We start from the raw sequence: 24,802 nt of genomic DNA on the forward strand, positions 1-24,802 counted from the left end.
GGGGCCCTTGGGTCCCCGTGAGGACACCAAACACCTCCCACCCCACACAATGTCACGGGCAGGAGGGTGGAGAGGGGACAGCCAGCACTGGAAGAACTGCCCAGGGCAGTGAGAGCCCTCTGGGATGCAGGAGCAGGGCGAGGAGGTCAATATTCACCAGCAGGGTCTGGCTGGTGCTCCTGTCCCAACTCAGAGGTGCCCTGCCAGGCCTGGGGACAAGCCTGGGGTGTTAAACATCGATTTATGGGCTCAGGTTTTAGGGGAGACCCTGCAGGGATGTTATTGCTGAGCAGGGACTCACCAGTCCCCCTCAGACCCCAAAGTGCCCTCACCTTGTCGAGCTTTGCCTCGATCTCCACCACATCTGTTTCCACCTCATCGATGGTTGCCCTGCAACGAAAACGACGAGGAATCATTAACTGGCAACAAGGAATCATTAATTAGCAGTGAGGAATCGTTAATTGATGGCTTGTGATGACTGGGGAAGAGGCCAGGAAGTGGTGAGCAAGGATCAGAGGGGCTGAGGGCTGCGTGGACAGGAGGAGGGGCTCGTCATTCCCACTTGGATGTTCCCTGCTGCTACAAAACCTCAGGGCTGAATCGCTCAGGGGAAGGCTCAGGAATGAATTCCAGGCATGGGGAAAGAGATGGAGATTATTCCATTATTCCATCTCCTGTCAGCACCACAGAGAAATTCAGGTGGGTTGGGAAGACACCCCCAGCAAACTCATTGAGTGGCTTCGTTCTGCTAATTACCAGCAGTGCTAATTGTCACAGGGAGAACCATTGCTCCATCCATTCCCATCAGGCACAAATTCCCTGTTCCAGCCTCACCAAACCCCGTTTCCAGGCTGTACCTCTGCCTGAAGAGGTGAATGATGACCTTTAAACCTCAGGAACCAGCACTCAAACAGAAACAGAGCAGCCCTCTGGCCACTGAACACCAAAAGGCTCCTCCACACACGTGGGGCTTTGCTTGGATAGGGAAAACTCTGCTCCAGGATTCTAGGATCTGCTTCCTTTCCACGCCACTGGACAGATGTGACAGTGAGGAGCTGTCAGAGCCCAGCTGCAAAGGTCACCGGGCCTCCCTCTCCCAGTGAAACATTAACATGACATCAGCCACTTGCAGGAGGCATTCCCAGACTCAGGAATGTGGTTCTGGAATGATTTTTGGGAGGCCAGAGTCCAGCAGAGTCCCTGCAAACCTGAGAGTGTTCCCTGGCAGAGCACTTGAACACGGATTTCTTTAACCACACACCTGGGAATGTGGTCAGCCTCCCACCACCCCCCTGCTCCAAGGATTTGAAATCCAAATTTGACTGCAGGGAGCTTCTTAGGTTTGTGGGATCAGGAATTAAAAGGTTGCTTCCTGAAATATTCCAGCCAGGGTTTGAAAAAATCCAGGGTGAGCATGTGCCAGCTGCAGGGACAGCAGGGGAGGGATGGGATTCGGAGGGACGTGAACTGATCCTGCCCTCAGGAAAAGGACAGGACACCCCCAATCCAAGGGAACAGCAGAAGGAACCATCAGGATTTATGCTAACTCTGAGGCTCTGGGTGTCTTCACCCCAGGAATATTCTCCAGTGAAAAAGTGCTGGGTTGTCCCTTCGTTTTCCTCCAGCTGCCTCCAGAACCCCAGCAGAGCCCTGACCTCCCTCAGCCTCCCTGGAAAATGAAATCCAAGCTGGAGCCCAGCCGGCCCCGTGCCCAGGGCTTTGGCCACCATCGATCTGCCACCACCAGCCCTTGGAAAACACAGCCAAAAAAAGGGATTTTTTTTCCCTGGAATAACGCAGCGCTCCCTCTCCGCTGCCTCCCATATGGCCGCCCCACACAAAGGCAGCGTGGCTGTGCCCGGGGCAAAGCTTTTGGAAAGAAAAGGAATCATTAAAGAGGCTCCTTTCAGGCTTTTTCCCCTCTCCCAGCTATTTTTGTTCCCCGGGTTCGGGACTCGTGTGCCTTCATGCATCGCGCTCTCGTTGCCAGATCCAATTTTTCCACACGGTTTCCTCGTGCTGCTGATAGCTGGACACAAAAACCAGCTTGAAAAAGGAGAAGAGCTGGTTTTTCTGGGGATGCTTTTCTTTCCAGGGAAGCAGGAGCAGCCATTGTGGAAGCTGGCAGCAGATTTCCTGCCAGGAGGTGGAGAGAGCATCTATAATTTTCTCCCCATTTTTATCCCAGCCCGTGGATATATTTGGACTCCGTGGAGGAGGGAGACGTTTTTGGGGCTGGGATCTGCTGAGGGGTGAACACGACGGGCTGTGGCTAAGAGGGCACGAAATTGGAGCTTTTTATTTGGGGTATGGGCTTGATGGGAAAGGTTCCAAAGGGTTTTAATCCAAGGGCAGAGATCCCAGGGATTTATTTGGCTGTAATGGAGTTCCAGGAAGCAAAGGGGGACATTTATCCATCCTTTTCAGGTACACTTTTATATCCAAAGGAAGTCCTTGGGGAGAGGAATTCTGAGGCTGAGGTGGGGCTGGGGTAGTGCAGCCATGCTTCCATTTGGGATAAACTGGAAAAGGACCCCGATACTCAATCCCAACTCCTCCCACACACCTGATCCTGCTGCCCAGGGATTTTTCTTTCTGCACCTCAGGACCTGATCAACACCTGATTTCCCACCCTTCAAGGGCACACCATGCCCAAATCCATCCCTGGGTTTTGGGGGTTGAAAAAATATCCTTTTCCTGCTCACTGATGCAATTCCAGAGCCCACTGATCCTGCTTTCCTTGAGGAATAACGATTTCAGTCCAAGTGCTCGCAAGCTGAAGGCTCTGCCAGCTCCATTCCCAAATTTAAATCCTCCCACCACTCCCCCAGCGTGTCAGAGATGAAAGGCAGAGCCTTCCCAGTTACACAAGCAGGCTGAGGACCTGGAATGACTCCTCAGGGATGAGTTAATGCCACCTCAGCACTGCCGAGCTGCTCCATCCGGGAGGAATCTGGGAATGGGAATCCACATCTGCTCCCCACCCATCCCATCCCATCCCATCCCATCCCATCCCATCCCATCCCATCCCATCCCATCCCATCCCATCCCATCCCATCCCACAGCATTTGTGCCTCCTGAGCAAAGCCCAGGCTCAGGAGCACTCGGAGATGCTCAGCACAGCCTCTCCCAGCTGCAGGAATCCAACTCTGCCAAGAATTGGATCTTTTCACCCCCCCAAAAAAAAAAGCTGGGCAGCCCCAGAGCAGCTGGAGCCATGTCCTGGCTGGGTGCCCTGCGTGTTTCCTGATGCTCTGCTCTTCCTGCTGAAGCTTTGCCAGGCCTTTTTCCGGCAGGAGGGGAGGGAAAACAATCCCTGGCCTCATCTAAAGCCCTTCTGAGTTTCCTTGCCCAGAGAAAGCAGTGATTCCCCACAGCCCAGAGGGCTCCACATTGTGCATTTTGCTTTATCCTTCAGAGAAGCCACTCAGAAACGGCAAAAATCCACCAAATGTGACAAAAATCTCACCAGAAGAGGTTTTTCTATCCCGTGGGGATTGGAATAATGAGCCCTAAGAGCAGAATTTGCCTCATGCCTCCTCTGACTTGCTCCCAGTTCCAGCCAGGCACCAGGATCCCAATCAGCTGCATCCCAAAAGCGATCCAGGCAAAGGATTCCTGGAAAACTGATCGAGCTGAGGCTGTGGCTGTGTGGGAGGCCAGAACTGGATTTCACAGGCTGTGCTTGGAGAGAAGGATGGACAAAACCAAAGGGAAAATGTCCCCCTGGGTGCAGGTCTGGGATAGCACAGCCAAAAAATCTCTCTTTAGTTGGATTTTCATCACCTCTGACTCCTGTAACAGCATTAAAAAGAGCTGGGTGGTGGCTGGAGCCATGATCAGGCCTAACAAAGCTGGGATCAGCTGAGCCTTGATCCCTACTTTGATCAGCTCCCTTCCCAGGGAGACTGCAAGCACTCCCTGAGGAATCCACCTCTGGCAGGAGCCGGGGATCCTCCGGTGACCAAGGCCATGGATTCCATGGATAAATTCAGCATGAAATGATCTCCTTTCACCACAGCTGAGGCATGAAGCAATCAGCAGACATTGCCAGAGAGGCCTGGCTGCGTTTTTCTGCTTTTCCTCCAGGCTGGAATCGCGGCCGTGGTTTGCTTGGCATTTCTTTGTTCCCTGACACCAACACCCGCGTGAAGAGCAGCCGAAACCCAACCCCAAAACGGGGATTAAGAAGCAATAACGTGACCTAAAATTGCTCCGTTACCTCTGGCAACCAGCAGGAGATGGGAAACAAAAGCATTGAAAGTGTAATTCCCACTATTAAGTGCTCTCAAATCGGCCACTCACCCTCCCAGCTGTCAAAGCTGCTTTAATTAACCATTCCCTTCGTTCTCCTTGGGAAGTGCTGTTGGTTTTCCTCACTTTTCTGGCAGGGAAATTTAGAAATAATACAGAGGCTGAGGGGTTTTGATGGTCAGGAAAACACAGGGGTTTTCTGCAGGTTAGAGCAGGTGAAATGTGTGCGGGGAGGGCTCGTTTGTGCCTAAAATGAGCATTTTTGCAGAAAATTGTACAGGAAAAATATACAGAAAATTAGACAGAAAATTGTACAGAAAATTAAACACACATTTATACCCAAAACCTCTCTCAGTCGCCACCCGGAGCTGCAGCTCAAGAGCACCTCAGAGCTTTTTCCTTCCCAAAGTTGCCCCCAAATGCAGCTCCAGCTCCTCGCAGCTCCAAGTGAGCTCATCCCACTGGGATCCCAGCCAGCTCCCAGGGCAGTCAATGGGAAGAAATCCCTCCAGCAGGAGCAGGAATGCTTCCGGAGAGCTTCCCTCTCTCTTCCTGCGCCAGTGCCAGCTCCGGCTGATTTGTGGCTCTCCCACGTGGGAGCCAACTACTACAGGGTGTTACCACTCCCCTACAAACTCCTGTGTTCCCATAAAAGCCTCTCCCAGCTGGAAAGGAGGGATGTTGGAGCTCCCCTGAGCTGTTCCCAGCTGTTCCCAGGATCCCAATCTCTCCCCTTTGGATGGATCATAAATCAGGAGCGCCGCACTCAAAGCTTTTGTACCTCGTGCTGTGCCCCGTCAACACCTGAGCGGGGAATTGCTAAAAATCCCTCCTTGCACCAGGAATTCAGAGGGGGATAAATCCCACTGGGTGAGCAGCAGCAGCAGGAATGACTGTCAGATCCAGGGAAACAGCAGATCCCTGTCTTGCAGTGACAGCTCCCCCCAGAAACATCTTGCATGGCCAGGGAAAGGCTCCTGCGTGAGCCTGATGTGGTTGGAAGGGAGCCCCTGGAATGCTCAGATCCCAGAAAATGTTATTTATCCCCCCCTGGAGCAGCTGGAGCCCTGCTGAACCCAAACCAGGCCACTCAGGGCCCTACAAGATGTGGCACTGCAGGGATGCTCAGGGTCTCCCTCAGTTAATTCCATGGGACAGAGTGATTTCCATGGCATTTCCAGAGGTCAGGATACAAGCCAGGAACTCCTGGATCCTGTTCCTGGTGGCCACAGCATCCTTGGGAGCTTTACCACCAACTCTGTGCCCCATTATTGCTGTTAAAGACTCAGGATGATTAATAAATAGCATAAGTAGCAGTGGCAAAATGCTCAGAGGTGGGACCTGTGGGTGTGCAAATATTACTACCATTATTATTACCACCATTATTATTATTATTATTATTATTATTATTATTATTTCTGACTGATTTCTATTTGAAACAGAGTGAAACCAACGTCTGCCTCGGTGAGACGAGCTCTGCCTGAAATAAAAAGGGGGGGTTTGGCACAAAACCAAAGCATTTCTCATCCAACTCCTTCTCCCAGAACCATCAGCAGCCTGACAAGGGCACTGACAGCTGCCAACTGCCCCAACTTTCTCCAGGAACTCAAATAAATGTTTTCCTTCAAGGAAAAGAGGATGAATTTTATGGATTTTAAGCCCCACCTCCCTATCTTTGTCTTCTGCCAGACGCTGGTTTTGGAGGTAAAATGAGGTAAACGCCACTCTTTGGATTTTTAGGTCGCTCTTTAGGTTTTTAGGTAGTTTTGAATAATTTATGAACCTCCCTAAATATCGATCTGAGGGCTCCTGTGCCCTCTGGTACCCACAGTTCTCCCTCCTTCCTTCCCAAGGATCAGCGCCCTTTGCATCCCTGTCCATGGGAGTATCACCATGGCAACGGCTCCACGGTGACGGTATCCATGGCAACCACACCCTCCCGGTGATTTCCATGGCTTTTTCCTCCTGGAAATGGCCAGGGAGTGGTCAGGGGATGAGTGCGGCCACAGGTGTGTGAGGGTGAGGAGTGGGGATTTGGGATAACATTGGAAATAGGAGTTTAAGGAGAAAAGGAGCTGGGAAATGACATCAAACAGCAGCTCAGCCTTCCCAGCTCACCTGGAAAAAGAGGATTTGGGAAGGGAATGAAGGGAAATCCTGGATCAGAACTCCCTCCATGAATCCCAGCCACTCCTGAATCCAAATCTCCCTGAAAACACGGATGGAGCCTTGTGTGTTTCACACACAGCTCATGGCTCAGGGGGGAACGAAGGCACAAAAACGGGGCTCAAATGGTTGAACTTCAAAAAGAAAAAAGTCCTCTCAGCCCTGGGCCCAGTTTTAAACTGGATTCCTGTCGGAAGAGTCAACCCAGAACTGGGCAAAGGGTTTTTTTCTGCTTCTCCCAAGCAGCCACACATGGGCCAGGCACAGCCCTGTCCCCCTGCTCCTCTAAAAGCCACCAGCCACCATTTCCAAGCAATTCTAATCCCAGTTTCTAATCAAGCCAGGCTCCCCCATCACATTCCCAGCAATCCCAATCCTTAGCCCTTGCTCTTCCACAGCACCACTCATCCTCTTCAGAACCTGGCTTGGAGTTTCAATGGCAAGATCAAGGCAAGCTGGATTGAAACTCATTTTGGTGGAAGAGCAGTGACACTTCAGTAATGCTGAAATTCTGTTCCAGAGCAGCAAATTCGAATTAAAGAATATCCGGAGTTGGAAGGAACCCACAAGGATCAAGTTCTCCAAGTGCAGGTGATAAAGAACACAGAGAATAGAAATTAGAAGTTTTCGGTTCCCCCCGAAGTTGCTGATGGAGCTTAAAGACTAATGAGCAAAAAAGATGAAATAATGTCCAAGTGGGCACAGGCTTCACTTCTCTCTTTGTGGATCAGTGGGAAATCCTGCCTTTCCCATCCTTGGGAGATGAGATCCCGGTCTGGAAATCAGGGAAAATGCCCCTCCACCATTCCCGAGCCTGCTGTTCCCTCCTCTCTCCCATCCTCGTCAAGCTCCTGAGCAGCTTCATTCGCTCCCTTCAGATTCCCGGGAAAGGCAGCCTTTCCCTTGTCCCCGTGTCGTTTATCCCCTTTTATCCCTGTCCCCAGCTCCCGTCTGGCTGCGCTGGGGGAGGGAATTCCCGCAGTCCTCGCTCGCACAAAGGAAAAGTCAATGTTTATCCGGTTCTTTGGGATGGAGATCACAGCCCGGCCCACCAGCCTGGGATAAACGCCTGGCAATGCCAAGTTCCAAGGGTGGGGCTGGCCAGGGAGCTGTCTGGTGGCTCGGAGCGGAGTCTGGGCTGTGTCCTCACCTCTGGCATGACTCGGGCGAGTCATCACCACCAGCTCATCGCTGCCACTTCCACGTGCTGTGAACTGCCCTTAATGACAGCCGTGACACCCTCGCAGCGCTGCCGATGAAAGGCACCGCTCCCAACACTGCCAGGCATTTATTCACACCCCCTCCAGTGCTGACAAGGCAGCGGCACAAAGCTCCAGACAAACCCTGACCTACATTCGGAGGAGTTCTGCTGGAAGCTGCCACATGTGATGCTCCTGCCCGAGTCAGCAGCGTCCACCTCGGCAGGGAATGCACAGCTGGCCCTTTCCTGCTGCAAAGATTATTTTTTTCTCTTTTTTTCCCAGCCCCAGAGCAAAGATTTTTTTTTTTTTTCCCTCTGTTTTTTTCCAGCCCCAAAATTGAGGGCTCTGCTGCTGGAGAGCAAAGCGAGGTTTGAAACACCCCGTGACACTTCAGATTCCACCCAGGACAGGGCAGCGCTGCTTGGAAATCCTCTCTGAGGCACAGGCTGGGCACAGGGGTGGCACAGCCCGCTCTTGTGATGCCAGCAGGGAAAGGAATTCCCACAGAACAGCTTAACTTGTCAGAGGAGGAGGACAGAGCTCCTTCCTGAGCTCTTGGAGCAGGTTTATCTCCCTGTCCTCATCCCACCCTGCTGGAGTGCAGGGACACTCACTCATGACTAATTATCTTGCTTAATCAGGTTAAGGAAAAAAGCCAATTTTGCTGGAAAACACAGATTTCCTCCCTGATTTCTGTCCCTGTGAGGAATTGGCTGCTGGAGCTGGAATCTCCCAGCGCTGCTCCTCTGCCTGCCTGGTCCCAAAGGGAGCATCCACAAGGCTCCTGCCCCAAACAGCTCTGGCAGGGATAAAATCTGGCCCAGGTGAGTGCCAGGATGGATCCCTGACAGCATCCACAGCACCAGGACACCTGGAGGAGGGAATCCTCCAGCAGAAAGTTTGCTCAGACCCTTGAGGTCTAACCTGGAGAGTTAAATTAATCAATAAATAAATGATCCCACAGTGTTTACACAGTGAGAGCATTCCCAGGGCACTGCTTCATGCTCTGGAAGCAAAAACCAGGGAGAAAACCTCCAAAGGTGGGTGGACATCCCAGTCACCACTGGAAAAAGGCTCAGGAAACAACCCTGGGGAATATGGAATTGAATATGGAAAGTTCTCCAGCAGGGATTGTAAACCTTCCCCTCACTCCCAGCAAATTCCATGTGGGATCTGCCATGTCCCAAAAGCTTCCCCCAGCTCCATGAGCGGGAACCAGGGTGAAGAAACACCTTTGCCAAACCAGTCGCACTGGTACAGCCAGTGGAACAAACTGGATCCAGGGATACCCCCAGTATGGGATAAAATAAGGAGTTAATGTCAAATCCTGCTGCATTTAAACTCCCCCCAGGTGCCTGGCTGTCCCAAGGCTGAGCTGGCAGACATGGATGGCTCTTCCTAAGCTGGGAATGGGGACAAATCCTGGTTTTTTGGCTCCACCTGCATTCCAGCAAAACTGGGATCCCACAAACTGGAACCCCACAAAAATTCCATTCACAAATCCAGTGTTTTCCTCATGGCCGAGATAAAACTGAGGGAAAGAATTCTCACCCCAAGCCACAGCAGGTCAAGCTGCAGGTTGCTAAAGTTCCCTAAATAAATAAAAATCTGTTCACTGTGCTTTTATTCAAGCAAACAGGGAATAAAGCCAGGCACAAAAGTGAGGAGGAGGCATTTGGAGGGGGTATTTTGGAGGTCTGTCCATATGTGCTTGTCCATGGAGCTGTGACTGCAGCAGCCACTTCCAAACACGTGACAGATCTTAAAATAGGAGTATAAAATCCCTTTTTTTAAAAAAATTTGCCTGTGGCCTTTTCTCTGGAACCACGAAGTCTTTGATTTCTCCCATGTGATCACTCATTAGCAGAAGCTGCAACTTTAATTTAAAAAACCCCCAAATATCACAAATTAATGATCAGCCTGTCATTTGGGCAGCAAGGGAAAGCAGACAGGTTGGATTTTCTGGCATGAGCCACACATCCCCCACTGCTGCCACAAATACCAGCCTGAATTCTGAGCCAGAAGGGCAGGACAGCTGCAGAATCAGGGGAGAGAGGCTGTGGATGGCTGAGGAATTGCAGAATTGACTGGTAAATGTCTGCATGTTAAACCCAGGCCTTAAATCACAACCCACGAGTGACAAATTAGGCCCTGCAGCTGGAGGCTGAGGCCTGGTCACTGATCCACATCAAATCAGAAGACATCAGTAGGGGTTAAACAGGATTTTAATTCGAAAACAAATCAGTTGGATGCAAAATAGGGCAGCCCTGCACCTTGCTGGTAACGGTGTGGTAAACTCAGGGCCTGTGACTCGCTGGAATTCCACAGGAAAGTTGTTTTGGGGGAAAAAAACCACCATTGGCAGCAAATCTTTCTGAGAAACCCTTCTGCCTCCAACCAGAAAGAGCTGGAGTGAGGACATTGTTTAGTCTGGGATGTTATTGCTGGGGAGAAAGCTTTGTTTTATTCCTAAATATTCGCCCTGCCCCACACGGAGCACACCCAGCTTGGCTGGGATGCAGGGCCTGCGTGCTTGGAACCTCCAGCTGGAATGCAGAGGGATCCCAGGGAGCCACGGGAGCAGGGAACAGTCAAAGGACACGCTGGCAAAACCAGGGGATGCTGCAAGGCAGGAGGGGGCTGAGAAAATGATGCAGGGAGGGAAGGGTGGGTTAGCAAAGAGAAGTGGGAGAAAGGAAGGGAAAAATGCTTTTTTTGCCTCTCCAGGGCAGAGTTTCCACTCATCCATGAAGCTGCTGATTTATTCCAGCTGGGAATGCAGCCCTCAGCTCCAGTTCTGCATCCTGGCAGCCAAAGAGAGCCGTGGCTTTGCTTCCTGTGCCACTCTGTGCTCCAGAAGCCCGGGCACCGCTTGTGCACCTGGGCTGGCTCTGCTCCCTCCTCATCCCCTTCCCATCCCCTGGAGAGCCAAAAGAGAGAGAAAAAGGGGGAACTGTGGTGGGAAATGGTGAGAAAGTCCCATTGAGAGAGGCAGAGCAGTGGCAGGTGTCCCTCTGGGGCCCTGGCAGGGCTGAACATCCCCTGGCTCCCGGCACAAATGCTCCCACACGCTCACACTCCGCCTCTTGTTCCCAGGAGCTGCGGGACAGGGAACCATCTCTGCTCTGGGGGCAGGGGCTCATCCTGCACTGATTGCTGCTTGTCCTCGGCCTCTGCCCGGCGACTTCGAGCTCATGGAGTGCCCGTGGCCCCGCACGTGGGGCAGGGACAGGCTGGGCACGGGGACAATGCCCTCCCTTGTGGCAGCCGCCACAGGAGCTGCATTGTGGGCCCCACACTGGGGCTGTGTTCCCTTGGCTGCGTCCCCACGATTCTCCAGCTCTGTGAGATTCCCAACCCTCTGCCAAGGCTGGGCCTTTTCATGCTGGCCTTGGCCTTCCCATTTCCCATTTCCCAGCACTGGCAGCCAGGGATGACATTCCCAGCTCTCTGTCACCCTACTCTGCTCACAGAACCCTCAAATTTCTCCTTTCTGAACCCCAGAAAGGGCCTGGATTGCACGAGGAATGTGGCATTGGCACTGCTCCCTGTGCCAGCCTTTTTTCCCCTGTGTTTTCCTGCTCTCCCTGCTGAGACACCAGGAAAAATCAACCTCCCCAGAGGTTCAGGTGCCTGCTCAGCCCCTTCCCTGAGTACAGGTAAAACAGGGACACCTGAAGAATGCTGATGGGATAAACATCATCCAATGATGATGAATTTCCATGTCTGGAAGCAGCAGGGACACTCAGGACTGTCCAGTCACGCTGGCATCACTCAGAAAATTCCCATTGGTCACTGCAAGACCTGACCCTGCTTTGCCAACATCTGCTGATGTCCAGTGTTCCTCTGTTTCCAGGTGGAAGGAATTCCTTTTTACCCCAGAAAGCAGTGATATCCAGAATTAAACTTTTTGGATCCACAGTGCATGGAAGAGGACAGTAAACATGACATTAAAAATCCCCAGCCCACTGGGAAATACTGGGAGATACTGGGAAGTGCTGCCCAGCAGATCCAAACCATCCCTGCACGATGCCTCAGACCCCCTAGCATTCAGGTGCACAGCTTCAAACCAAATTGCTGCCCTTGAATCCTGGAAAATCATCAAATAATCCCAGAAAATTATCAAATAATCCCATAATGTCATCAAATAATCCCAGAAAATAATGAAATAATCACAGAAAATCGTCCTGGCCCTACCCAGGACACCCCCAAAATCCCACCCTGTGCCTGAGAGCGTTGTCCAAACGCAGCCTTGGGGCCGTGCCCATTCCCTGTTCAGTGCCCCACCACCCTCTGGGTGAAGAACCTTTCCCTAAAATGCACCCTAAACCCCCTGGCACAGGGATCTCCATCCCAGCTGGAATCTCTCCCCCACAGGCCCAGAAGGAGCCGTGCCCCATTATCCAAAGGCAGAGAGAGCATCCACCACTTTCCCTGGATAATCCCTTAATTAGTGTGGCCTCCAAAATAATCCTGTTGAACTCTTCACACGCAGCCCAGTCGAAAACCAGATCCCAGGGAAATGCCCAGCCTGCCATTCCCAGTTGCCTTTTTTTGGAGGAGCTGCTTCATTCCCTTTTTCTCTCTGCTCCAACAGGTTGTGCCCAGCCCTCCCCATCTTCCCGCAGCCCTAATGAGCCTTTGATTAACACAACACAGCTTGCTGCACTTGCAGGCCAAAAGATTTTTTTCCCCCCATTCCAAGCTGGCAACAGCTCGTCTGCAAGGAAAACCATTCCCATGCCAGCTCCGTGGAGGATGGAGGAGCAGGATGGGGATTAAGACATGATTAGCTCGGCCTCTTTGGAGGGGAGTGGGAAGAAAATGTTGTTACTGATTCATGCAGACAGATAAGGGAACAATTGCTCTGCTGATCCAGCGTGGCTGAGAGTCAGGGATGTTTGTGTGCCCTAAAGCACTGAAAAACAAGCTCCCATCACGTCCTGAACCCACACAGGAATCAGGGAATTAGAGGGGGGGCTGTGCTTTAGGCATTAAATCCCTGAGGGTCAGAAAGTGCTCCCTGAAATCAGACTCTGGAGGCTAAAAAGACAACTGTTATTGTTATATTAAATAATTATTATTCTTGCACCTCAACCTGTGTTTTGGGGTACAACAACAATTATTTCTCCTTTCTCAGAGCGCACACATTGATTTCTGTGTGCTCTGCCCTTCCAGCTGCACGTTCTGAGCAGGACAATGTCTGGAAAGGTTTCCTCACGCTGCCAGAAGAAACAAAAGTCTTGGATGAGGGATGCTGGCTGGGGAAAAGAGGGGGCTGGCTTTGGACTGGGCTCTGAAAATGCCTTTTCTCCCCTCTTCCCACTCCCTGTTTCTCCTCTGATTCATGAGGAAACCACAAAGCAAACTCAGGGCTGGATGAGATTTGGATTTGTGAATGTTCTGGGTTTTGGGTTGGTTTTTTTTTTCCATTCACTTCCACCCCCACCAGCCTCACTCTCCTCCCTTCACCCCAGCCCAAAAACCTCTGCAAACTTCCACGAGTGTAAAAACAACCAAAACCTGGCCTTGGGTTTAATTACCTTGTACTTAATTACCAGCACTGGGAGTGATAATGGCAGAATTCAATGCTCTTGTTTGGTTCAATGCTGCTTAATTTGATTTATCCTAAGCTTTACAAACCCTTTAAACACGTTGGTGTGAGGACAGGCTTAGATAAACCAAAGACCAAAGTTATTCAGTGGTTTTAGGTGTTAGGACAGGCTTAGCTGAGCCAAACCCCAGAGTTACTCAGCGTTTTCAGGTGTGCATCCCTCTGCCTCTCCAACCTCCTGCTCTGAAAATCCCATTCCAAGACTTTTTTGTGACCCTCCCCGTTGAGCTCTTCCCATCCCCAGAAGGTTCTGGTGCAAAATCCAGCAGAACCAATTAAAATTACCTCTGTCACTGCTTTTAGAACATATTTTATGTACTCCAGCCTGTGTCTGCTCGATAATGGGATTGAAGGGGATTTTTCTGAAATTTCACAAGCCACCCAGGTCTTTCTATAGGCACTGAAGTGCTTTTAAAATTCCCCCACCGGCTCTAAAATGAGATTAATTCCCCATCTAACAAAGAATTGAGGGAAAAAAACTCTGCTAATGCTTGTTTACAAGCTCTGGGTGATACAAGGATGGATTAATCTGACTGGAAAGGCTGGAAAAAATCTCCTGAAAAACATTGGAAAGAGCTGATGGGGTTTATCCAAGGCTTCCTTTCCTTGGGAAACAGGTCCTGCTGAGGGCTGAGTGGGAGGGATCACACATCAAAAGCTTGGATTATGCAATCTCAGGGCTAGGAGCAGCTCAGGCTGGGGTGGCACTGGATCCGTGCGGGGTTCCAGAAAGTGGGAGCTGCTGGGAATTTTCTGGAGGGGGGAAAAAAAAAAAGAAAGGAAAAAAAAAGGTATTTTCTGGAGAAAAAGAAGTATTTTTTTTGAGAAAAAAAAGGTGATTTATGGAGAAAAAATAAGTATTTTTGGAGAAAAAAAGGGTGTTTTATGAAGAAAAATAAGCATTTTTTGGAGAAAAATTCCTTTGGAATTTCACAGAATTGTGGGATCATTTGAGGTTTGAAAAGACCTTGAAGCAGCCATCCACCAGCACCGTGTTCACCACTGAACCACATCCCCAAGTGCCACATCCACGTGGGTTTGGAACATTTCCAGGGACGGTGACTCCACCACTGCTCTGCTCCCAAAATTTACACCACCTTCCATTAAAAAAAAATTCCCTGATATTCAGTCTAAACCTCTCCTGGCACAACTTGAGGTCATTTCCTCTCCTCGATTTCACATCATGGGAGTTTCTTTGACCGATTTTTCAATGCTGAGGTAAAAATTGGAATAAAATCCAGAAATTCCTGCAAAGCTGCACTCCCAGAGCTCCAGGAAAGGCCAACACCCAAATCAAGAAGAGAATTGATCCACCTGATGCCTCATCCAGGGCTTAAAATCATAAAATGACACAAGGTTTGGGTTGGGAGGGACTTTAAAGCTCATCCAGTTCCACCAGGGACACCTTCCACTACCCCAGGGGGCTCCGAGCCCTCTCCAACCTGGCCTGGGACATTCCCAGGGATGGGAATTGGATGGGAATTCACCCTTCACACTGCCTGGCAGACAAATAGAACCCAAAAAAACTGAGAGGCGATCATCAAAAGCAAGCTGGAAGCAGCAACGGAAAAGGACTGGGAGCTGGGAGGAAATCCAGATGTTCCCAAGCCCGCAGCTGCTCCAGAGTGAATCCAACAGCAAATGTTCCCACACAGTGTGGAGAAATGGCTCAGCAGCGCTGAGGAGAAGCCCATTCCCTGCCCACCTCACACATTCCCTGCCTGGATTTTCAGTGGGAATGCCAGAGAGCAGGGGAAATGCAGAGCAGTGCTGGTTCCACAGCCAGCGTGGAGAGAACATCTCCATCGCTGCAATGGAGCCTCAGCTGCTTTTGATTTAATTAACGAAGGCCTCGTTAGCCTTGGGAAGCAGCAGCTCTGGGAGTGCTTTGAAAGGGCTTTTTTTTCTCCACACATGAGCACTTCTGTTCTGATAATCCCATTCCAAAGATTAACAAAGGGAATATTTCACCACGTGCCTCGTTCAAAGGAAGGGGAGCGAACCCCACGTCTGCTTTCAGCTGCCACAAACTGCTGGCAAAATATTCCTCCAGGCTGGATCTCCACCTCCACAGCCACTGTTGAGGCCATCCAGCAGGGATCCGCAGGATTCCCACATTCCAAGCCAAGGATGCTGCTCTGGCACAGCCACCTGCTACATTTTTGGCCAGGTGAGAGGTGGCAGAAGAGGTTTTGGGTCTAAGAGGAGGCAGGTTGTGTTTGGAGACCCTGATCCATAGAATATCCATTTTTCCAGTGTTCTGCACAGCCAACATCCTCTCCCTGCACTGGGAAGTTGGGAATGCAGAGCCCTGAGTGAGATGCCCTGGGAAGAAAAGGAACGAGGAAAGGATTTGGTGCCTGGGTTTGATTTGAGGCTGAGTCAAGGCCAAGCCACGGCCCTGGATTCTCCATCCCTGAGATCACACAGGCCTGGACTGGAAAACAACTGCCAAAAACTCCTCAGAACTGGTGGCTCTGACACACCAAGAAGCCCGAAAAGCACAAAATTCAGCCTTTCCCCTGCCCAGAGCCACAGGGAGTTTGATTTGTTCCAGGGGTTAATGCTCCAAAGGGGTTTTTCCTCCATCCCAGGCACAGGAATGACCCAATACCACTTCAAAACCACCACGTTCTCATGGGGAAAAGGCAGGAACAACACCCAGCACCCTGCTTTAGTTTCATCCTCACATTTCCAAGGCTCTCTGTGCAGGCACGAGCTCAATTTCAGCCCTGCCAAGCCTTAACGCGGCCTTTGCTCGTGGTGTGAGGGCTTCCTGCACATCCAGCTGATGTAAATAAGGAGTAAGAAAGAGATGGATGCTTTTTCTGCGTGAGAACACCCAAATGCGTGCTCCAGCTAAGCAGAAATAGTGGCTGGGGCAGTTTGGGCCTGGTCTGGAGCTCAGGGTGCCTTCAGCCAGGCCTGATCCCACAGCTCTGATCCTTCCCAAAGCTTTGCTATCAGCCTGGGAACATCCCCGAAATCCCTGAGCTGCTGCTGCTGATCCCGGTTTCCCTTTTCTGCCCAGAAGTGACAAAGCAGGAGGCAGCTCCTGCCTCACATTCCGGCGAGCCCACAGGAAACCATAAATCACCGGGAAAACACAACACCCAGGCAGAACTCGCAAAAGGCCAACACCAGGATGGCCTGAGGGGCTGGGGAAAGGGAACCAGCAAAGAAAACCAGACATAAAGTGGGCACTAAACCCCACTTCCACTTTGGGAGGGGTCCTGCTCCAAAAAGTAGAGGAAAATTGAGGGGGGGGGGGGCAAGTAGAATTTTCCCCTCTTTCAAGGGGATATTTAGAGGCACAAATATTCCTCTTCTTCATGGCCTTCCACCACCCCATTGCCTCTCCCATAAAAAAATAATAATAATAATGACAATAATAATGGTAAGAATGGTGGTAATAATAATAATAATAATAATAATAATAATAATAAAAACACCCTTTTGGCAGGAGAGTGTTGAGCCCCCCCAAGTGTCACCTGGCAGAGGTCTCAGGTGGCTTCAGGGACACAGAATGACCCTGCCAGGGGCCAGGCCCCAGCAGGATGGGCTGTGGGGTGAGAGGAAAAGCTGAGTTTGTGTTCGGAGGGAAGTGGGAGAATCTGTGAGGTGCTGCCTTGGCTTGGTTCCTGGAACCCATTTGGGGTGTCCCAAATGGATCTGGTGGGGTCAGTGCCACCTGCCTGGCCATGGGAGCACAGTGCCATGGCATCCAAAGGGTTTTGGGCATTCCTGGGAGCTTGGCTGACACAGAGAGGTTGGTTCAGCACATCCTCAGTGGGACCATCCCCTGGGGAATCTCCTGGAAAATCTCTGGGACAGAACCTGCTCCATCACCCCCCAGGATGAGGGTTTAGGCAGCAAGGATCTGCTTTGTTTAGAGGTGACTCTGGTCAAAACAGCTGAGCTTTGCTCTGGCCCAGATAAATCTATTTATAGCAAGTGTTATGCTAATTTCACACGGATCAGATCCACTGGCACTGCTGCAGGAATAATATTTTCTGCTACCTGTCCTTTTAACCACCCTGAGCAGCCAGAAACCATTTAATTCTCAAATCACCAGCACTGTGTGTTCTCCTTCTGCTTCCCTTTCCAGACAGCTCCATTCCCTGCTGATTTCCTCCCTCTGGAAATCGCTGCTTCACCGCAAAATTTACACTGGGCTTTGGAATAAGTGGGAGAAACCCAGGTAAAAACAGATTGTAAAAATAATTTTAAAGCCACTCGCTTTTAGTCACTAAAAAAAAATTTAAATTGAATTGTTTTAATCACATTACCTGAGGTTCGTGTCAGGTTTTGTAAAGAATAATTCATTTACTGCCCCTCTTGTGAGCTAAGGAGTGTGGAGGGGATTGAACTCATTAAAATGTCTCTGTCCTTGGGATAAAGGTTTGGTTTTTTTCTCCCACCAATTGCTTAATGGAGAAATGGTAATAGAAAAGCTGTTTTTAGTGGTTGTGTTTTGCTCCAGGATAATGGAATAAGCTGTATTTCTAATCTTGACTAAAATCTCTCCACAGATGGCTGCGGGCATGATGCAGATGTGGGAGGCTGTGCCAGTGTGACCCTGGGAGCAGGAAAGAGTTTCCTGCAGGAAAAAATCCCAGGTGGAACAGCACAAACACGCACACTGTGACACCAAAATCATCTCTCTCTTCGTTGTTTTATCCTCATTTGGGTTTGGTTATTTTTTTTTTTCAAAAGCCTGCTGAAAAATCTCTTCTGCCTTTCAGGGATTGCTCAAAAACTTGAATTTCTCATCAAATCCATCAGCTCCAGCTCCTTTCCCACAGAGCACCAAGTACCACCAGAGCCAAAACCTCACTCTTTAGAATGCCCAAATCTGCTTTTCACTTTGCAGACATCTCCTGGTGTTTGGTGTTCTCTTTTTTCCCATTTTCCACAGAGTTTAATGCAGGTACACAACCCCTAAACCCACTTTGCTCCGAGGTGAAGAGATTCTGTGCCCAAACTCAGCTCTGGCTTTGGCAGCAGCGCTCTGAATGTTTCTGCACGGCTCCACAAAGCCCCAGGTCTGTGTCTGGAACATGTTAAATGTCAGTTTACAGCTCCTACCCTTCCCTGAGAGGCTGGAGGTGGATGTTTAGACAAGGCTTTGAAGCACGATGAGTAAGACTTCGGAGGTTTGGTTGCTTGGTGTGTTCAGTTGATTTTGTGCATTAATATTTAGCAAGAACCTGGCAGTTTTCAGGAGACATGATGGGGTTTTTTATGAACTCTTCTACACACACAAAATTCCCAGTATTTCTTCTCATTTCTGTTCAGACTGTAAGAATTTGGAACTGGAATTTAATCAAATATTTGAGTTTACTGAGTGTTTTTCTCCATTGCTACTTCCTGATATCCAGCCCGAGTTCCTGCAGCATCAAGGAGCTACTTGGGGAAGGTCACTGGGATTAGATGACCTCCAGAGGTCTTTTCCAACCTCAGTTACTCCAGGATTTAATGGCTTAAAGATGAAATCCTTCCTGAGCCCTCCTAATGCACTCCTTATGTCATGGATCTCATGGTAACAGGTTTTTCCTTGGGCAACTCCCACCCAAACCTTCCAGGAGCAGCGGAACCTCCCCAGGCCCAGCTCTGGGTGTAAAACAGAGGGGAAAAGCTGCACTGAAGGCACTTCAATGTTCACCACCCCTCACTGCAGCCCAGAGGGGAAATCCTGACAGAAGTTGCAGCAAATTATTTCCTAATTGTGCTTGAGGAGCTTCCCAAATCTTGGGAGGAAAGGGAAGCAGAGCACCAATGTCAGAGTTCTGCTGAATTTCCACTGCTGGTCTGTCAGGGTGAGTGAAAAGGGGAGTCACAGTAGAAAAGGGATTTGGAGAGGGCAGGTGGCTCTGGCTCCCTCCTCCCCAGAGCCCTGTGGTGGTTTCAGAATGCAGAATTTTGTGCAAATTGTGCTAAAACCAGCAAGGAACAGGAACCTCTGTGGGAGGGAATCAGAGTGGACTTTAAAAATGCTCCATCCTAAGGGCAGAGAGGGGTTCTGCTCTTGTCAGAGCAGTCAGAACTGCCCGTTTCTTGTTTAATTAACACAGTTCTTGTGCCTTTCAGCTCGCTGAGAGTAATTTCTCAGCTCAGATGCTGAGCTGGGCTCTTCCAAGTGATGGATTCTCCCCACGAATCATCTCCTCTGTGTGTTTAATGCTGATGGATGGGCAGAGAACTGACAGGGATCATCTGCTCAGCACCACACAGCAGCTCCCACACCTTGAGCTCACTGCACCATTCCTGCTGAGGGCCAGGAATTTATCCCTGGTTTTCAGCCTGGATGGATCCCCACCTTTCTCTCTGCTCTGAATATTCATTTTTTTGCAGGAGAACAGCACAGCTGCAGGGTTGATTCAGCAGGAGAATTTAGCAGGAGATTTTAGCAAGAGATTTTAGCACCACTTTGAGGAAAGTCCAGTGAGAGATGTAGGCCTGGAACAACAGGGAAGCTGCACAGCCAGCACTGAACACAGGAATATTCTTTTCCTGAGCTGAAGAAAGACTCTTTATGTGCCACGAGCCCCCTTAGATGACATTTGTTTGCTTTCTTTGACAAGCAAAATGGACTTATCAAAAAACAACTCGCCTCAAACAGCTCTGTCTTCTCCCCAAGTGACCTTGGTGGCATCCGTTTACCCACAGGGCTGGAGGAGCTCCAGCAGCTTTTGTTGAGACTTCCCCCAGCACACAGAAGAGCTCAGGCTCCCCTCTGCCAGCAGGGATCTCTTTCAGCACTAAAAGCTCTTTATTTCTTTTTTTTCCCCTCCCTCCCCGGGCCTTGGCTGGGAGCTGGAGCTCCCCAACCTCTGGGCTCGCTTTGTTTGGGGCTGAAAAGGCTTTTCCTGTGTCGTGTCCTGCCAAGCCCAGCCGAGCTCCTGCCCTCCCTGGCTGCACAAGAGCTGAGGGACCAACAGGGCAGGTCCCTGCCCCTTCCTCTGCCCTGGCAGAGTTGGGTGGCACTGGGGTGACAAGTGACAATTTGTCACCCTCCCAGAGGTGCCAAATGGATTTTGCTGTGCCCCGGCGCCACGAAACAACCGGGATTATTTCCCAGTGCCACAACCCTTTCCTAAAGGGATGAGAGTTTATGGGGCTGCTGAGGGAGTATGAATAAAAGCCCTAGAACTACTCATCCCTTACTTTTATTTATTCCTCTCAAGGTCTGGGTACAGTCCCAGTTTTCAAGCTCCAGCTTCCCCTGACACCTCTCCCGAGGGAATGTGGCTGTGGAATTAATCCCCATGTGAAAAATCGGTGTCTCTATGATCCAGCTTTGGGGAAGGACATTTTGGAGCGCAGCTGATGGGATTTTCACCAGCTACACGTGGTTTGTGTGCTCTCTGTGACAGACCATCCCTCTGAGGTTCTGAATCATCCTTGCAGGATGAGCATCTCTGTCCTGTTGCATTTCCAGACCCTGCTCTGCATTCCCAAGCTCACAGAAAAAGCCAAATTGTTGAGGGAAGAGGGAATCATCAGGCAGGAAACAGGGATCAGGGCTTGGAGTAAAATTAAAGCATCCTCTGTGCTGAGTGCTGCAGTCCAGGCGAGGCAGAACAAAGCTGGCATTGTAGGAAGTGGGGCTGAGCAGAGGAAAAGAACTCCAGCACCAAGTCCAGGGGCAGAACAACAGAACTCAGCCCTGCAGGATTCACAGATTTCCATCCTCCACGCTGAGGATTCAGCTAAAAACCTCCACTCCTTCATTTCCTGGCATCCCACATGTTTCTCCACCCCCACGGCTCCGAACTGCAGGTGAAAGCTCAGGGAGCCGAGGGAACACAAGCGGAGATGAAAGCCCACGAGCCTGGATGTGCCATCTTCCCAGCCCATCCACACACAAATCCCAGCCTGGAGTTTTCCAGGGTCTCAGCCCTTTTTACTGATTTGGCCTCATCCCACATTTTCATGCTTTATCTCCCGATTCAGATGAGTCAGTGGCACATCAAGAGCTTGTTCCAAACTCCCCAGCTCAATCTGGCTTGGATTCCACTCTGGGAATAAAGGCAGGATGTCCCTCCACAAATGTCACTTTGCTGCCTCCCCGGCCCCCAAACTCCAGGTGGGCAGATCCCTGCAGCTCCAGGAGCGCCAGCAGGAAATCTGGGAATGGGGGAAGTGTGGGAAGTGTGGGGAAGGGGAAAGGAAAAGGGAAAAGGAGGGAAAGGGAGGGAAGGCAGAGGGGCCTCTGGCTCGGTCAGTGCCAGCACAGTGGTGGCTGTTCTGACATCCCGGGGCGAGGTCACGGCGCGGGGACAAATCCTCACTTCCTGCCAAAAGCTGGTTTATCAGGGAACAAAGGGGGGAGGCTCTGCAGAGAGGCTGAGCTGTGGGAAGCAGCGCTGTGTCCCTGAGCTGGAATGGAGCAGGGACAAGGGACAAGGCTTAGGGGGCTGCTCTTCAGGAGATTCCTGCACTCCCCCAACTCTGCCAAGCTGGCAGGACCCTGGGGATGCCTCAGTAAAGCCTGGCACAACCCCTGGGTGCTGAGAAAGGACTCATCTCTCTGCACACAGGACATTTTATTCCCATAAAATATCCTTTTACCTTATCCAGATGATTCCAAGCCCTGGAAGCACATCTGTATTTACACACACGTTCACGCAGGCCGGTGCTGTGAGTAGCAGTATTTCCCAAAGAGAATGGGAATGATTAAGCCCTGCTGGAGAGTGCTGGAGCAGCCTGGGGATGCAGGGAAGGGATTATCTCACTCTCTGATATGATTTAATCTGTTTAGACGGTGCCCCTCGATGCTTATTTAAGGACTGAATGAGCCCTTCGCTCTGGGACGTGCCACCCATGAGCTGTGACATCAGCCCTCTAATCCTCTGGAAGGACGGGATTCCCTGCTCTGCTTCCCAGCCCTTCCCTGGGAATGACCCCGCTGGGATGGGTGGGAGTGTGCACACGGGGGGGTTATCCCACTGTGGGATCACAGAACCCCAGCACGGGAAAGCCCTGAAGGCCGACGAGTCCAAGCTGTGACCAACCCCCACCTTGTCACTGAGTGCCACGTCCAGGCCTTCCTTGGACACCTCCAAACCTCCCTGGGCAGTTCCAAGGCCTGACCACCCTTTCCATGGAGAAATTCCTCCTGCTGTCCACCCTGACCCTCCCCTGGTGCAGCTGAGGCTGTTTCCTCTTCTCCTGTCCCTGCTCCCTGGCTGCATTGTCAGGGAATTGAGGAGAACATGAATTTTTTGAGGCGAACACCCATTTTTCACATGGGGATTAATTCCACAGCCACATCACAACAGTTCTGTTCCCTCGGGAGAGGTGTCAGGGGAAGCTGGAGCTTGAAAACTGGGACTGTACCCAAGCCTTGAGAGGAATAAATAAAGTAAGGGATGAGTGGTGTGTAGGACTCATTCCCCCTGATCCCTGTTTCCTCTAGGCAAGATCAGTGATGCTGAACTCCATCAGAGCAGCAGAATGTTCTCCCTTCCCTCAAGGAGAGGCCTGGCATGGAGGCAAAGTCAACTTTTCCTGCAGAGGAGGTGAAGCAAGACAAGAACCCGAAGTGTGAGAGGCTCTGTGAACGCCCCACACTGCGTTTGTTTGGTTAACCTCACCTTCAGTGGGTTGAGAACACACCTACAGCCTCTCCAGTCTTCTTTTCCCCTGGTCTTTCCTTCCTATAAATCAGAGTCTCTGAGCTGAATTCTGCCCTTTATAAAAAGAAAGGCCAGAGGAGACAGCAACGTGCAGAAATAAACGGAATTAAAGCCATTTGTGGATGTGCCACTTCAACACAAACCCTCTCCAGAAAGCCAAAACAAGCACCTACCCAGAGAAAAGCCCGGAATCCTTTTCCAGCAGCTTGTGCAGGGGCAATTATCCTGCTTCATTTGCTTCTTTGGGGAGCAGTGAGGAGTAATCAGCTCCTGCAGCACCACGTGGGGCTGGCTCAGGGCTGCCCCGACCCCTGTGGGGTTTTGTGTGCCCGGGGCTGGCAGGACAGACCCTGCACCCACCACGGGCTGGAGCACAGCCAGGTCCTCAGCACAGAGGACTCCTAAATCCTTCCAGAGTGCCCAGCATACCCTGTGCTCTCTCCTAATCTCTTTTCTTGAACCACAACCCCTTTTCCCTCCCCCCCAGCAGCTCCAGCACCAGCAGCAGAACACGGCCCAGGATGTTTTCCCTCGCTGGTGCCCAGCCAGCCACGCTGGGGGCTGTGACTGCTGCCAAGGGCAGCCCTGGCTGGGCTGGGGGCCAGGCTGGCTGCAGCTGGGCATGGATGCAGTGGAGCTGCAGGAAATCAGCCTCCACCCTCCTCACAGGAATAAAATTGTTCATTATCCCAGCGCTGCTGCCCTGTCCTGGGGGTCCTGCAGAGAGGGAGGCTGGCAGACACATCCCAGAAATCATGCCGGGCTGGGAGTTGGACTCCATGATCCCTGTGGGTCCTTTCCAACTTAGTCTGTGATTTAGCCCAAATTCACCCCCAATTTACCTCCAATTCACCCCCAATTCACCTCTAACTCATCCCCAATTCACCTCTAATTCACCCTCAATTCACCTTTAATTCACCCCCAATTCACCTCTAATTCACCCCCAATTCGCCTCTAATTCATCCCAAATTCACCCCTAATTCACCCCCAATTCACCTCTAATTCATCCCCAATTCACCTTTAATTCACCAATTCACCTCTAATTCATCCCAAATTCACCCCCAATTCACCCCCAATTCGCCTCTAATTCATCCCCAATTCACCTTTAATTCACCAATTCACCTCTAATCCACCCCCAATTCACCCCAAATTCACCCCTGTGCAGCCTGGAAGATGCCCCCACCTCCTTGGACTTCCAGGTGAGCCCTCCAGTCCCTCCCCACATCCCTGGGATTAAGGAATAAAACTCCCAGTGCTCCAACACCCTCCAGGCAGGGAATTCTGCCCCTCAAATCCTTGCCCATTCCAAGATTTTAACTCTCCAGCGCCCCAAAGAAAGGAAAGCAGCAATCACAAAGCTGATGGCAGGTAAAAACCTCCGTTTTCCCTTTTTCCTCCTTCCCTTCTCCTTCAGAGCCTGGAATTGCGGTCAAAGAGGGAACAAATTCTGCTCCTGGTTCCTTTCCTCACAGGAACACTGGTGCTTTCTGCTTTTTTATCACTTCCTCTCCTCCACCCTCATTTTTACCTTCGATAGGAACCACCTCAACTCTGAGAGCCAACAATCCCTGTGTGGAACAAACACTTGGGAAAGTGCACTCAGGAAGGACTGCAAATGCCTGGAATCAGAATCCAGCCCTGAGAGAGAGGAGAGCTGCAAGCAAACAAGCACGAAAACCCTCAGCCCCAGGGAAACATTTGGTCCTGTCCCCAAAATTCAACCAGGCTTGGACTGCAGGTCCCTTTCAAGGGCTCTTTTCTTTATCCCAGATAACCAAGCTCGTACAGCCAGCAGCAGCCTGGCTTGATTTTAAGCAAAGCCAGAAAAACTCCTGGTTCTGTGGCCTTCCTGCTGCAAAATAATTCATCCTGTGGCTGAAATTTCATCGTGTTATGAAACCAGGCTTTAAAGGGGCCAGTGTCGC

The 24,802-nt window shown here is 50.8% G+C and overlaps 1 protein-coding gene across 7 annotated transcripts in view; it reads right to left on the reverse strand.

Moving 5' to 3' along the window:
* The window catches only part of ACAP3 (ArfGAP with coiled-coil, ankyrin repeat and PH domains 3), a 75,213-nt gene that overhangs the window by 42,781 nt on the left and 7,630 nt on the right, over window positions 1–24,802 (reverse strand). For all 7 annotated transcript variants that reach the window (XR_004244152.1, XR_004244151.1, XM_032131453.1 and 4 more), the window contains exon 2: window positions 333–390. Coding sequence is in view for 5 of the 7 variants with exons in the window: in XM_032131453.1 (XP_031987344.1) it covers window positions 333–390 (58 nt within the window). In the remaining 2 variants the exon portion in view is untranslated. The remainder of the gene's footprint in view (window positions 1–332; window positions 391–24,802) is intronic.

The sequence above is a fragment of the Corvus moneduloides genome, chromosome 22 (genome assembly GCF_009650955.1).
Source record: "Corvus moneduloides isolate bCorMon1 chromosome 22, bCorMon1.pri, whole genome shotgun sequence".
Taxonomy (NCBI): Eukaryota; Metazoa; Chordata; class Aves; order Passeriformes; family Corvidae; genus Corvus; species Corvus moneduloides.